This window comes from Diaphorina citri, unplaced genomic scaffold (assembly GCF_000475195.1).
Source record: "Diaphorina citri unplaced genomic scaffold, Diaci psyllid genome assembly version 1.1 scaffold4109, whole genome shotgun sequence".
In the NCBI taxonomy this organism is placed as follows: Eukaryota; Metazoa; Arthropoda; class Insecta; order Hemiptera; family Psyllidae; genus Diaphorina; species Diaphorina citri.
This window is the reverse complement of record NW_007381508.1, coordinates 23,446-34,611: the sequence shown is the minus strand read 5'-3', so window position 1 is coordinate 34,611 and position 11,166 is coordinate 23,446. Positions and strand designations below refer to the sequence as shown.

General features: G+C 43.8%; 3 protein-coding genes across 3 annotated transcripts in view; all 3 read right to left on the bottom strand.

Moving 5' to 3' along the window:
* The window catches only part of LOC113472161, a 13,020-nt gene extending 2,703 nt beyond the window's left edge, over positions 1 to 10,317 (bottom strand). The window contains exon 1 of the mRNA XM_026831787.1: positions 10,088 to 10,317. Within this exon, the coding sequence (XP_026687588.1) occupies positions 10,088 to 10,157 (70 nt within the window). The 5' untranslated portion in view covers positions 10,158 to 10,317. The remainder of the gene's footprint in view (positions 1 to 10,087) is intronic.
* LOC103520811 (fatty acid synthase-like) lies at positions 80 to 1,962 on the bottom strand. The gene is made up of 2 exons (XM_026831788.1): positions 1,720 to 1,962; positions 80 to 464 (listed from the first exon to the last, which is right to left on the bottom strand). The coding sequence occupies exons 1-2, from the start codon at positions 1,817 to 1,819 to the stop codon at positions 259 to 261; spliced, it is 306 nt and encodes a 101-aa protein (XP_026687589.1). The 5' UTR covers positions 1,820 to 1,962; the 3' UTR covers positions 80 to 258.
* LOC113472162 (fatty acid synthase-like) overlaps positions 902 to 11,166 on the bottom strand; it is a 23,377-nt gene continuing 13,112 nt past the window's right edge. Inside the window, exon 2 of the mRNA XM_026831789.1 lies at positions 902 to 1,226. Within this exon, the coding sequence (XP_026687590.1) occupies positions 994 to 1,200 (207 nt within the window). The 5' untranslated portion in view covers positions 1,201 to 1,226 and the 3' untranslated portion in view covers positions 902 to 993. The remainder of the gene's footprint in view (positions 1,227 to 11,166) is intronic.

The window sequence follows — 11,166 nt, the reverse complement described above, 5'->3', positions numbered from 1 at the left end:
ATTTTTTTAATCGATTTATCTCGGGATCTAGAAGTCGTAGAAGAAAAAGAAAAATTCCGTTGGTCCTCATTTTTCCTGCTCTATGACTTTGAAACATCACCCAAGTAAGCGCAACTGATCCATTGGTTAGACATTTATTATCTTAACTAATTCATAGTTTAGTAGACTCTGTGGGCTAGTGTGAAGCAAATAATATTGTGATGAAATGAGCTAGGTAAATAGGTACAGTAGATGCTCCTTGTGGTTCGGGTGCACTATTTACCTGTACATAGCTACGGGGACGGTTTTCTTGTCTCCGCTCAGAGTTTCTACCAGGGCCTTGTGTTTGGCCGGGTCGATACAAACGCGTTGCATGCGGGTAGGCAGGTATAGTTCGCGGGTGTTGATACCCAGGATGGAGAACTGTAGCATGGTGTCGATGTAGGAGATCCAGTTGCCGGTCCAGTCTAGCTTACCGGTGAAACCTGGAAGCAAAAGAGATTGAAGAATTTTAATATTGAACTTTGAAGGTATATTTTAAAGTACATATTTTTATTTAAAGTCTTTAAAAAGCAGAGAACCCTTTGAAAACTGCCATCAAGCTGGGCGGGTAGCTGTTCTCAAAGTTTATAGTCGCACAGCCAGAAGCTAGTCTACTCTCTGTTTAACGTCCCCTAGCCAGATAACGTCCCCTAGCCAGATAACGTCCCCTAGCCAGATAACGTCCCTCTGCCTTGTAAGTGCTAGGCCGTGGGTTCGATTCCCGCCCGGGGCGGAATTTATCCTGAACGGATATTGATCGTTCTCGGAACGGCTGGCCTTCTCCTACTCTGTCTTCCTTCTCTCTTCAATTTCGGACGATAAGACCTTAGCAGTTACAGTTCCTCTAACAAACTTCTTCAAAGGAAAAAAACAAGTACAGTTTCGCTAATAGAAAGTAAAAAAACATATCAAAAATACTCTTTTTTAAAATTCGTCGTTAAGACACCCTGCACTATACAGGGTCGCCCCCTTCTAGTGAAAACCATACCGGGTGCACTCACCTGACGACGCCACCTTCTTGGCGAACACACCCTCGGCACTCAACTCGGCCACGAACTTGTCGATAGCGGCTGGCGGCCCGCTAATAGTTACCGAGTCCACGTTGTTATGGCAGGCCGCTACAATGTCGGCCGGAGCTCTGGCCTTCACCTCCTCCCAGGAGAGTCCTACGGCCGCCATAGCACCTGGAAGAACAGAGGGATTGCCTAATTTACCTGTACATAGCTACGGGGACGGTTTTCTTGTCTCCGCTCAGAGTTTCTACCAGGGCCTTGTGTTTGGCCGGGTCGATACAAACACGTTGCATGCGGGTGGGCAGGTATAGTTCGCGGGTGTTGATGCCCAGGATGGAGAACTGTAGCATGGTGTCGATGTAGGAGATCCAATTGCCGGTCCAGTCTAGCTTACCGGTGAAACCTGCAAACAAAAGAGATTAAAGAATTTTAATATTGAACTTTGAAGGTATATTTTAAAGTACACACTTTTATTTAAAGTCATTAAAAAGCAGAGAACCCTTTGAAAACTGCCATCAAGATGGACGGGTAGCTGTTCTTCTCAATGTTTATAGTCGCACAGCCAGAAGCTAGTCTACTCTCTGTTTAACGTCCCCTAGCCAGAAGCTAGTCTACTCTCTGTTTAACGTCCCCTAGCCAGATAATTTAACATCCCCAAGCTAGGGTCTAGCTAGACAACTCGTACCTTTATTATCACTCTGGCTGACACCACGGAAGGCCCCGCTATAGTCATATCCTCGCAGACGCAGATCCTTATACACATCCGCTGAAGATAGTTCGAGCATTTCACTGCTGATGGCCGGTGTTAGCTCGGGCAGATCCAGTTGTTCCTTGGAGACGTCTTCCGGAGTGCGGATGCGACCGGATACGGCCACCGAACCGGATTCGCATAGCTCGAACTCACCTGGGAACCGAGAGAGAACTTTTTAATATATGTCCGAAGATTAATTTTTTTTGAAAATTTCCTTGATTTTTAAGGAGAATTTTTTCCGGTGTACTTTTTTTCTACATCTAAATCATAATTTATTTGTGGATTATCAGACATTTGTGAATAACAGATTCACTAAAAATTGTACGTTACTATCAAATCATGGTTTTAGAGGCGGTCGAAATAGCGCAAACCGCCAAAGAGCTGTCAAAATACAGCCAACATTCACCAAAAGTTTGATCGCAGGTTTGATTCCCACCGGGGCGAACTCTATCCTAACAAATAAGCTTCGATCTCGAACGGCTGGCTTTTTCCTATCCAATCCTTCTAGTTTCGATTACGGGACGATAAGACCTTAGCAGTTACAGTTCCCTCTGTCAAACCTATTATTTGTAATCGATTTCGGGACGATAAGACCTATAATGGTAGTAGCCTACTGCTGGAGTAAAGGGACTGTTCAGTCCTATGCGAGGAATATAAATAAGCACTATTATTATTATACTTACGGCTAATTCATGTGTAGCTGAATTATCGGACAGCACGGTATAACCTCTGTACGGATGTCCAGCGATGTTGGTATTGTGAATCTCATGTAGCAGGGCGATAAACTCATCATCACGAGGGATGGACTCGATCTTCTGCAGGAAATGTTCGACTGCTTCCTCGGTTCTGGGGAGAAAGAAAAGTTAACAATGAAATAACTACACTCTTAGGTATTCTTTTTATAGAACAATTTTTTAAGCTCATTTTAATGGGTAAAAGGCAGAGCGGACCAAGTCCAAATATCGACTTTTTGATAATGGAGCAGTTGCAAATGGGTAAAAATTATAAATAAATGGTCGTTCCTATGTAAAAAGTTGGGAAATCCAGGTTTACCTTGCCCAATGGAGCAGTTGCAATTGGGTAAAATTTATTAATAAATGGTCGATTCCTACGTAAAAAGTAGTGAAAAATCCAAATCTGAGGTCAAAACTCCGAAAAAATAACTGTAAGAGGTCGAAAATTCAATTTTTATTTTCCGTTCTAATGAAAGAGTTCAAATTTGTGTGACTTTACGCAGTTATTTTTTTCGTCCGTTAGGTATCGCCACTATCCGACTTTCCTTATCCGATTTGGTGGATTCCACAATCCGCCGAAATGCGCCCAATTTTGTACCCTTGTCACATTTGAGGACCACATACTAAATTTCAAGTCTCTAGATCCCGAGAAATTGAATTATACCGAAAAGCGGTAAAAATAAAGCCAACTGTTTCACCGATGTCAACCAAAAGTTGCGTGTTTCCTTGTCATATTTGAGAACTACATGCTAAATTCCTAGCTCTTACCGTTCTCGAGATATTTTGTTAAAAAAGGGACGGACGGACAGACAGACACACGGACCAATACCTGAAACTTTGGATTTAGGCAAAATGTGTTGTGGCACTAAAAACTGACCATCGAAAGTTGGGTCGAATACATTACTTTCCTTACTAACGAACCTAATACATATGTTTAGGATAAAACCCGCCCGGGGCGAATTTTCCTTGCTCAGGTCCACGTTCATCATTCACCGGACCGGGATCCTCCCTATACTCTACTACTCACCAAATACCCCGTAGCCGGGAACAGTATCCGCCCGTCAATGGCATGGCCGGACAGGTACGCGTCCTCTTCCTTGCTCAGGTCGACGTCGATGACACATTCGCCGGACCGGGAGCCGCCCTTCCCGGCGAATGAGGCCACGCTCCACTCGGTGCTGTGGTCCCATTCGACCAGTGACTGGATCATGGGCGTACCGCGGCCGACCGGGAACTTGACCGGCGGTAGAAGTTGGTTGAGGCGAGGCTGAAGGCCGGCGTTGTACAGTTTGCCGAGGCCGGACAGAAGGTGGGCGGGCAGGTCCGGGGCGCCGCGCTTGGTGAGTCCGATGCTGACGGCTGCGGGAGGGGAATGAGATGGTGAGGGTTAGAGATCTCGAAAATTTGGTTGAAAACAGTAAAAGATTCGTTAAGAAGAAAAGGGGTTAGATGGTAGAGATTGTCCCAGGCGATAATTTGCTTGAAAAGGGTGGGGATTTAGGTAGTGAGATAAATCATAGAGTGCAGTGTGGATGGATGGAAGAATTGGAGAAAGCTGAGTGGAGTGCTGTGTGATAGGAGAGTTAGTTGTAGGATGAAAGGAAGATTGTACAAGAGAGTGGTAAGACCAGCGTTGATGTATAGTGCGGAAACTTGGGCAATATTGAAAGCACAGGAAAGAAAATTAGAGGTTGAAGAGATGAGAATGTTGAGGTGGATGTGTGGAGTAATGAGGAAGGATAGAATAAGGAATGAGCGTATTAGAGGAACGGTGAAAGTGGGACCACTAGGACAGAACATCCAGGAGAGCAGATTGAGGTGGTTTGGACATGTAGAGAGAAGAGACGAGGAGTATGTAGGAAAGAGAGTAGAGAGTTTAGGTATAGGGAGCAAAAGGAGAAGGGGTAGGCCGAAAATGGAGATGGAGAGATAAAGTGGAGGAGGACCTTAGAGAGAAAGGATGGAGAAAAGAGGAAGCCATTGGATAGACGGAAATGGAGGAGTAGAATACAAGATGGAAACGCCGACCCCGAATAGAATTGGGATAAGGTGGAGTAAAAAGTCCCAGGCAATAATTTCGCCCTTTGTTTGTAATTTCTTTTATTTGTGTAGGGGTACATTGCATAACCAATAGAGTTGAAAAAATTTTTGTAAAAAAAAAAAAAAAAAATCTGAAGTATTTAAAGTTCAAAACTAAGTCTGAATACGCTAGGTCACGGGTTTGATTCGCGCCAGGGAGCACCATTCTCTATCCTAAACAGATATATTTCTTTCTCGGAACTGCTGGCTTTCTCCAATCCAATCCTTCTCTCTTCGATTTCGAGACGATAAGACCCTAGCAGTTATAGTTCCCTCTATCAAACCTATCATTTGTAATCGATTTCGGGACGATAAGACCTATAATAGTAGTAGCCTACTGCTGGAGTAAAGGGACTGTTCAGTCCTATGCGAGGAATATAAATAAGCACCATTATTATTATACTTACGGCTAATTCATGTGTAGCTGAATTATCGGACAGCACGGTATAACCTCTGTACGGATGTCCGGCTATACTTATTGGGAAAAATCCTACAATGCTGCAGTGAGCACCAAAGTTGTGACATAATAACACAAAGAAATTGCATTTACATTTACATTCTTTTTACCAACCTTATCAATGGCGTTGTACGGCACAAACGTGTATTGTTCTAATTTAGGTGGAGCCTGTGATTGCTGTCTGCGTGGGGCCAGGGATGCCTTCATACCTCTAAGTTCCACACCTCCTGATTTGATCACATCGATGTCTCCCGCGTGCAAGGCGAGTGCAGTGACCACTACGCCATGAGAGCTGACTTAACAGACGAGTACTCACCACCAGGTTTGGCTCTCTTAATGATAGCCTGGAGCAGAGCGTGGGGGGCGATCTCAATCACGACGGCGTTCTCGGGTACGTGTTGCAGCGCTTCGTAAAAGAGAACCGGGGAGAGCAAATTGTTCACGTGGTACGCGGGCGACGATTGCTGAGCAAGCGGTGTGCCCCAGTGGTCCTCAGGAATGGAAGATGAGATCCAGCGCGCAGAGCGGGGCTTGGGCGCGGGAATGATGCGGTCCAGGCTGGACCGCAGTTTGGGGCCCGCCTCGGCGATGTATTTCGAGTGGAATGCGTGACCTGTAGGGAGGGAGGAAGTTGCTTTTTTTTGGGATTTCAGCCAGAAAAGTGGTTAGATGGAAGAGCTCCTTCAGGAGAACCCTGCCATTATAAACCCTAAAAATTATTACAAAAGCGAGGCAGAAAAGCCTTGAGCAGTTACAGGGGTGCCGCCTCTTACGATTATATATAAAAAAGGTAATAATAATTACAAAAGGAAAGAGAGTAGAGAGTTTAGGTATAGGGGGCAAAAGGAGAAGGGGTAGGCCGAAAATGAGGTGGAGAGATAAAGTGGAGGAGGACCTTAGAGAGAGAAGGGATGGAGAAAAGAGGAAGCATTGGATAGACGGAAATGGAGGAGTAGAATACAATATGGAAACGCCGACCCCGAATAGAATTGGGATAAGGTGGAGTAAAAGAAGAAGAAGTCCCAGGCGGTAATTTTGTTTGTAATTTCTTGTATTTGTGTAGGGGTACATTGCGTAATAACCAATAAAGAGTTGAAATAAATAAATAAGAAGAAAAAAAAATATTTATTTATTTGTTTACACGCTAAGCATCAAGGCCATGTGTGAAAAAAAAAAAATAAATAAAATAAATAACTTTATTCAATTTGACTTTTTTGCCAGTCTAGTTACCTAGTTAGCTTGGTTGGTAACGCGTCTGCCCTGTAAGCGCTAGGTCGTGGGTTCGATTCCCGCCCGGTGTGGATTTTATCCTTGTTCGTTCTCGAAACGGCTGGCTTTCTCCTATCCTGTCCTTTTTCTCTTAGGAACGATGCAGGAGAGCTCTACCAGTCAACCTTTAGGCTTTCGAATTCACTGGGATTCGAACCCACACCATTTCAATCATTTGCTTGATACAAATTTCTTGACCCCGCCGGGAATCGAACCCGGGTCTCCCGCGTGCAAGGCGAGTGCAGTCACCACTACGCCATGGGAGCTGACTTAACAGACGAGTACTCACCACCAGGTTTGGCTCTCTTAATAATCGCCTGGAGCAGAGCGTGGGGGGCGATCTCAATCACCACGGCGTTCTCGGGTACGTGTTGCAGCGCTTCGTAAAACAGAACCGGGGAGAGCAGATTGTTCACGTGGTACGCGGGCGACGATTGCTGAGCAAGCGGTGTGCCCCAGTGGTCCTCAGGAATTGAAGATGAGATCCAGCGCGCAGAGCGGGGCTTGGGCGCGGGAATGATGCGGTCCAGGCTGGACCGCAGTTTGGGGCCAGCCTCGGCGATGTATTTCGAGTGGAATGCGTGACCTGTAGGAAGAAAGGGAGTTATTTTAACCTGCCTCGGTGGTATAATGGTCAAGGCGCTCGCCTGGTAAACAGGAGGGCGTGGGTTCAATAACAGCCGAGGGTATAGAATTTTATCCTCAATACAATTTGAGCCAGCCTAGTTCGCTTGGTTGGTAGAGCGTCTGCCTTGTAAGTGCTAGGCCGTGGGTTCGATTCCCGCCCGGGGCGGAATTTATCCTGAACGGATATTGATCGTTCTCGGAACGGCTAGCCTTCTCCTATCCTGTCTTCCTTCTCTCTTCAATTTCGGACGATAAGACCTTAGCAGTTACAGTTCCTCTAACAAACCTCTTCAAAGGAAAAAAACTAGTATAGTTTCGCTAATAGAAAGTAAAAAAACATAGGTATCAAAAATACTCTTTTTTACACCAGGGTGGCGTAGGCACGACGCGCGACGCTCGCCTTCTGCAGGAACAGCACCACACACGCTTCGGACCGGACGTACCCGTTACCTAGGGAAAGGGAATGTGTGAAATGTGGTAACGAGCTTTCTTGCTTGCTTTGCAGAAGGTATGGGGTTCGACCCCCACCATGGACAAAAATTTACACTCATGCAAGTTCTGGTGTTCTTGGGTTGACCCAGTATATAAATGGGAAGTATTGTATCTCTATTCGCCACTCTTATAAGGGATATATTACAATGGGATGGGCACAAAAATGTTGTTTTTGGGGGATCTCACTAATTTTTGAACGAGAAAAAAGAGCAAAAAATGTGCAACCTTCGAAGAAAATTGCAAAATGTGTTCACTCACCAGCCACGCCGAAAGCTTTGCACATCCCCTGCGGAGACAACAAGTTGAGGTGACCTATTCTTGGCGTTTAATTTTCAACACGAAAATGTTGATTTTGGGGGGATCTCACTAATTTTTGAACGAAAAAAGAGCAAGAAATGTGAAATTCCATTTAACTCTTTACTCACCCGCGACGTCGAAAGCTTTGCACATCCCCTGCGGGGACAACATGTTGAGCGCGAACAGGGCTGGGTGATTTTTTTTTTTTTTTTTTTGTGTTAAACGAACTTTTTTTTTAAAACAAAAAAGTATCGAAAAATACAAAGTAAAAAAATTGAATAGGAATTTTTACACAAAAAATCACGATTCTCACTAACCTGTACAGCAGCAATGGACACAAACGAGTTCAGAATGTGCTCAAACGTATCCGAATCCTCAGAAGTAATGACGATGTTAAATAAAACTGTTTTTTTTTTTTTTTTTTATGTTAAACGAACTTTATCGAAAAATAGAAAGTAAAAAAAATTGAATAGGAATTTTTACACAAAAAAATCACGATTCTCACTCACCTGTACAGCAGCAATTGAGACAAACGAGTTCAGAATGTGCTCAAACGTATCCGCATCCTCCGAAGTAATGACAGGAATCAGGTCAAAGTTCTCGCCTCGCAGAGCCTCAGCGGACTTGCGAATACTCTGGTCAAACACCGGGATATGAAGGAGACCCTTCACCATACCAGCCCACTGGGAGCCCATCCCGGAGAACACGTACCATACGGGACGCTTCTCACCGTTGAAATCCTGCAAAAGAGTAGAATGGGATGGAAAATGGGATAGAATAGATTAGGACCCAAAAAAAAAAAAGAAAAATTAGAATGAAAATCTGGTCAAACACCGGGATATGAAGGAGACCCTTCACCATACCAGCCCACTGGGAGCCCATCCCGGAGAACACGTACCATACGGGACGTTTCTCACCGTTGAAATCCTGCAAATGGGACAGAATAGAAAATGGGATAGAATAGGACCCAAAAGAAAATGAGTATGGTGACCGAAAAATATAATAATAATAATAAATTACGTTCCTTCCTATAAGATAAGTAAAAAAAAAACTGGTTAGAACAGCACCCGACTTTCCTTACCTATTAGAAATTAGAAGGCGGCCGAAATAGCGCAAACCGCCAAAGAGCTGTCAAAATACAGCCAACATTCACCAAAAGTTTGATCGCAGGTTTGATTCCCACCAGGGGCGAACTCTATCCTAACAAATAAGCTTCGTTCTCGGAACGGCTGGCTTTTTCCTATCCAATCCTTCTAGCTTCGATTTCGGGACGATAAGACCTTAGCAGTTACAGTTCCCTCTGTCAAACCTATTATTTGTAATCGATTTCGGGACGATAAGACCTATAAAGTAGCCTACTGCTGGAGTAAATGGACTTTTCAGTCCTATGCGAGGAATATAAATAAGCACTATTATTATTATACTTACGGCCCAAACAGACAAATTTAAAACTCACTTCTTTCGTGCTAAAATAGGGTAGGTACACCAAAAGGTGCCAGGACTAAAACAACTCAAAAATAGGGTAAGTGGACTTACCAGGTGCCAGCTTGCACTCGAGGATGGACCGGCCTCTCCAGTAGGCACACAGTATGGTCTGTTCGGCCGTCAGAGTTCCGTCAGCATACGCGCAGGCCACTTCTTTCCTGCTCTATGACTTTGAAACATCACCCAAGTAAACGCAACTGATCCATTGGTTAGACATTTATTATCTTAACTAATTCATAGTTTTAGTAGACTCCTTCTCCTACTGAATGGCCGACAATACCTTCCGGTGAAATGCCCACACTGGATAGAAGGTCTACCAGCGCGATCTAGTGAGAGAAAAAAAGAAAATGATTTTAAAATTTACGGGAACCTCTGCAAAATTTGATCAAGTAGCCCCCGGGAAGGATTTTTTTTTATCCTAAACAGATAAGGTTCGTTCTCGGAACGGCTGGCTTTCTCCTATCCTGTCTTTCTTCTCTCTTCGATTTCGGGACGATAAGACCTTAGCAATTACAGTTTCCTCTATCAATCATGATCTGATCGTGAAAAATGTATTTTTTGATGTTAAATAAAACTGTATTTTTTTTTATTTTTATTTTTTTTTATTTTTATTTTTTTTTTTTTAATAGGTTTGACAGAGGGAACTGTAACTGCTATGGTCTTATTGTTAAAAAAAAAAAAAAAAAAAAAATGTGGCCAAAACCAAATGTCAGCCAATAGGAAGCACCCTAGGGTTGATTGAAAGGTGGTTGAAAAAAGCCGACCTTGAACACGGGAAAAGTCGAGGAAGAAGAAAATTACTTTTTTTTCTAGGGTTGATTTTAAAAAACCAACCAACTCTTTTTCGCGTTCGATAACTCACCGATGGATTCGATGAGTCCGTTGAAGTTCTCCGGAGCGTTCGAATGCACAGTGAGGTCAACGCTCAACATGGGTTCACTCTCTAGGATCGGAATCAGCGTGTTGGCGAACGCTGTCTCAGCGGTTTTGTCCGAAGCGATTTCAGCGATTTTCAGTTTGAGGGCTCCGGCGCTGTTCTCCAGTACGAGTTGAGATAGGATAGTGAGGGCTCGCTTCACGTCGATAGCCTGGGAGGGAGGGAATTTAATTCATTCAGGATTAGAATGTTTGAAGGCATTTGTCTAGCCGGGGGACTTTAAACAGGGAGTATACCAGCCTGAAATTTCCCTTGCTAAAGAAAAAGCAAAGTTTGAGAGCGAAGGGCATAAACGCGTAAAATTTGCCGACCCTTCACTGAGCGCTGAAAACCTTAAGGAAACCTTAAACCTTATTTAAATGAAAAACCTTATTTAAATGCTGAAAACCTTAAGGAAACCTTAAACCTTATTTAAATGAAAAACCTTATTTAATTGAGAACCCCCTACTTCTGATACATCTTATCAAAGGCCTTAAAGAACGTAGTGCTTTGGTACAAGTTTGAACTCGATCGGACTACCAGCCCGATGCTGACGGCTGCGGGAGGGGAATGAGATGGTGAGGGTTAGAGATCTCGAAAATTTGGTTGAAAAAAGTAAAAGATTTCGTTAAGAAGAAAAGGGGTTAGATGGTAGAGATTGTCCCAGGCGATAATTTGCTTGAATAGGGTGGGGATTTAGGTAGTGAGATAAATCATAGAGTGCAGTGTGGATGGATGAATTGGAGAAAGCTGAGTGGAGTGCTGTGTGATAGGAGAGTTAGTTGTAGGATGAAAGTAAGATTGTACAAGAGAGTGGTAAGACCAGCGTTGATATATATAGTGCGGAAACTTGGGCAATATTGAAAGCACAGGAAAGAAAATTAGAGGTTGAAGAGATGAGAATGTTGAGATGGATGTGTGGAGTAATGAGGAAGGATAGAATAAGGAATGAGCGTATTAGGCCAGCCATTCACGATCAGTTTTAACTGACAGTTCAAACTGTCAGTTAAAACTGATCGTGAATG

Excerpts from the sequence above, each read along its gene's own strand:
- LOC103520811 (XM_026831788.1), bottom strand. The coding sequence starts at position 1,819 with ATGCTCGAACTATCTTCAGCGGATGTGTATAAGGATCTGCGTCTGCGA. Across the intron at positions 465-1,719 it reads CAGCCAGAGTGATAATAAAG|GTTTCACCGGTAAGCTAGAC; the intron begins GTACGAGTTGTC and ends TTTTGCTTCCAG.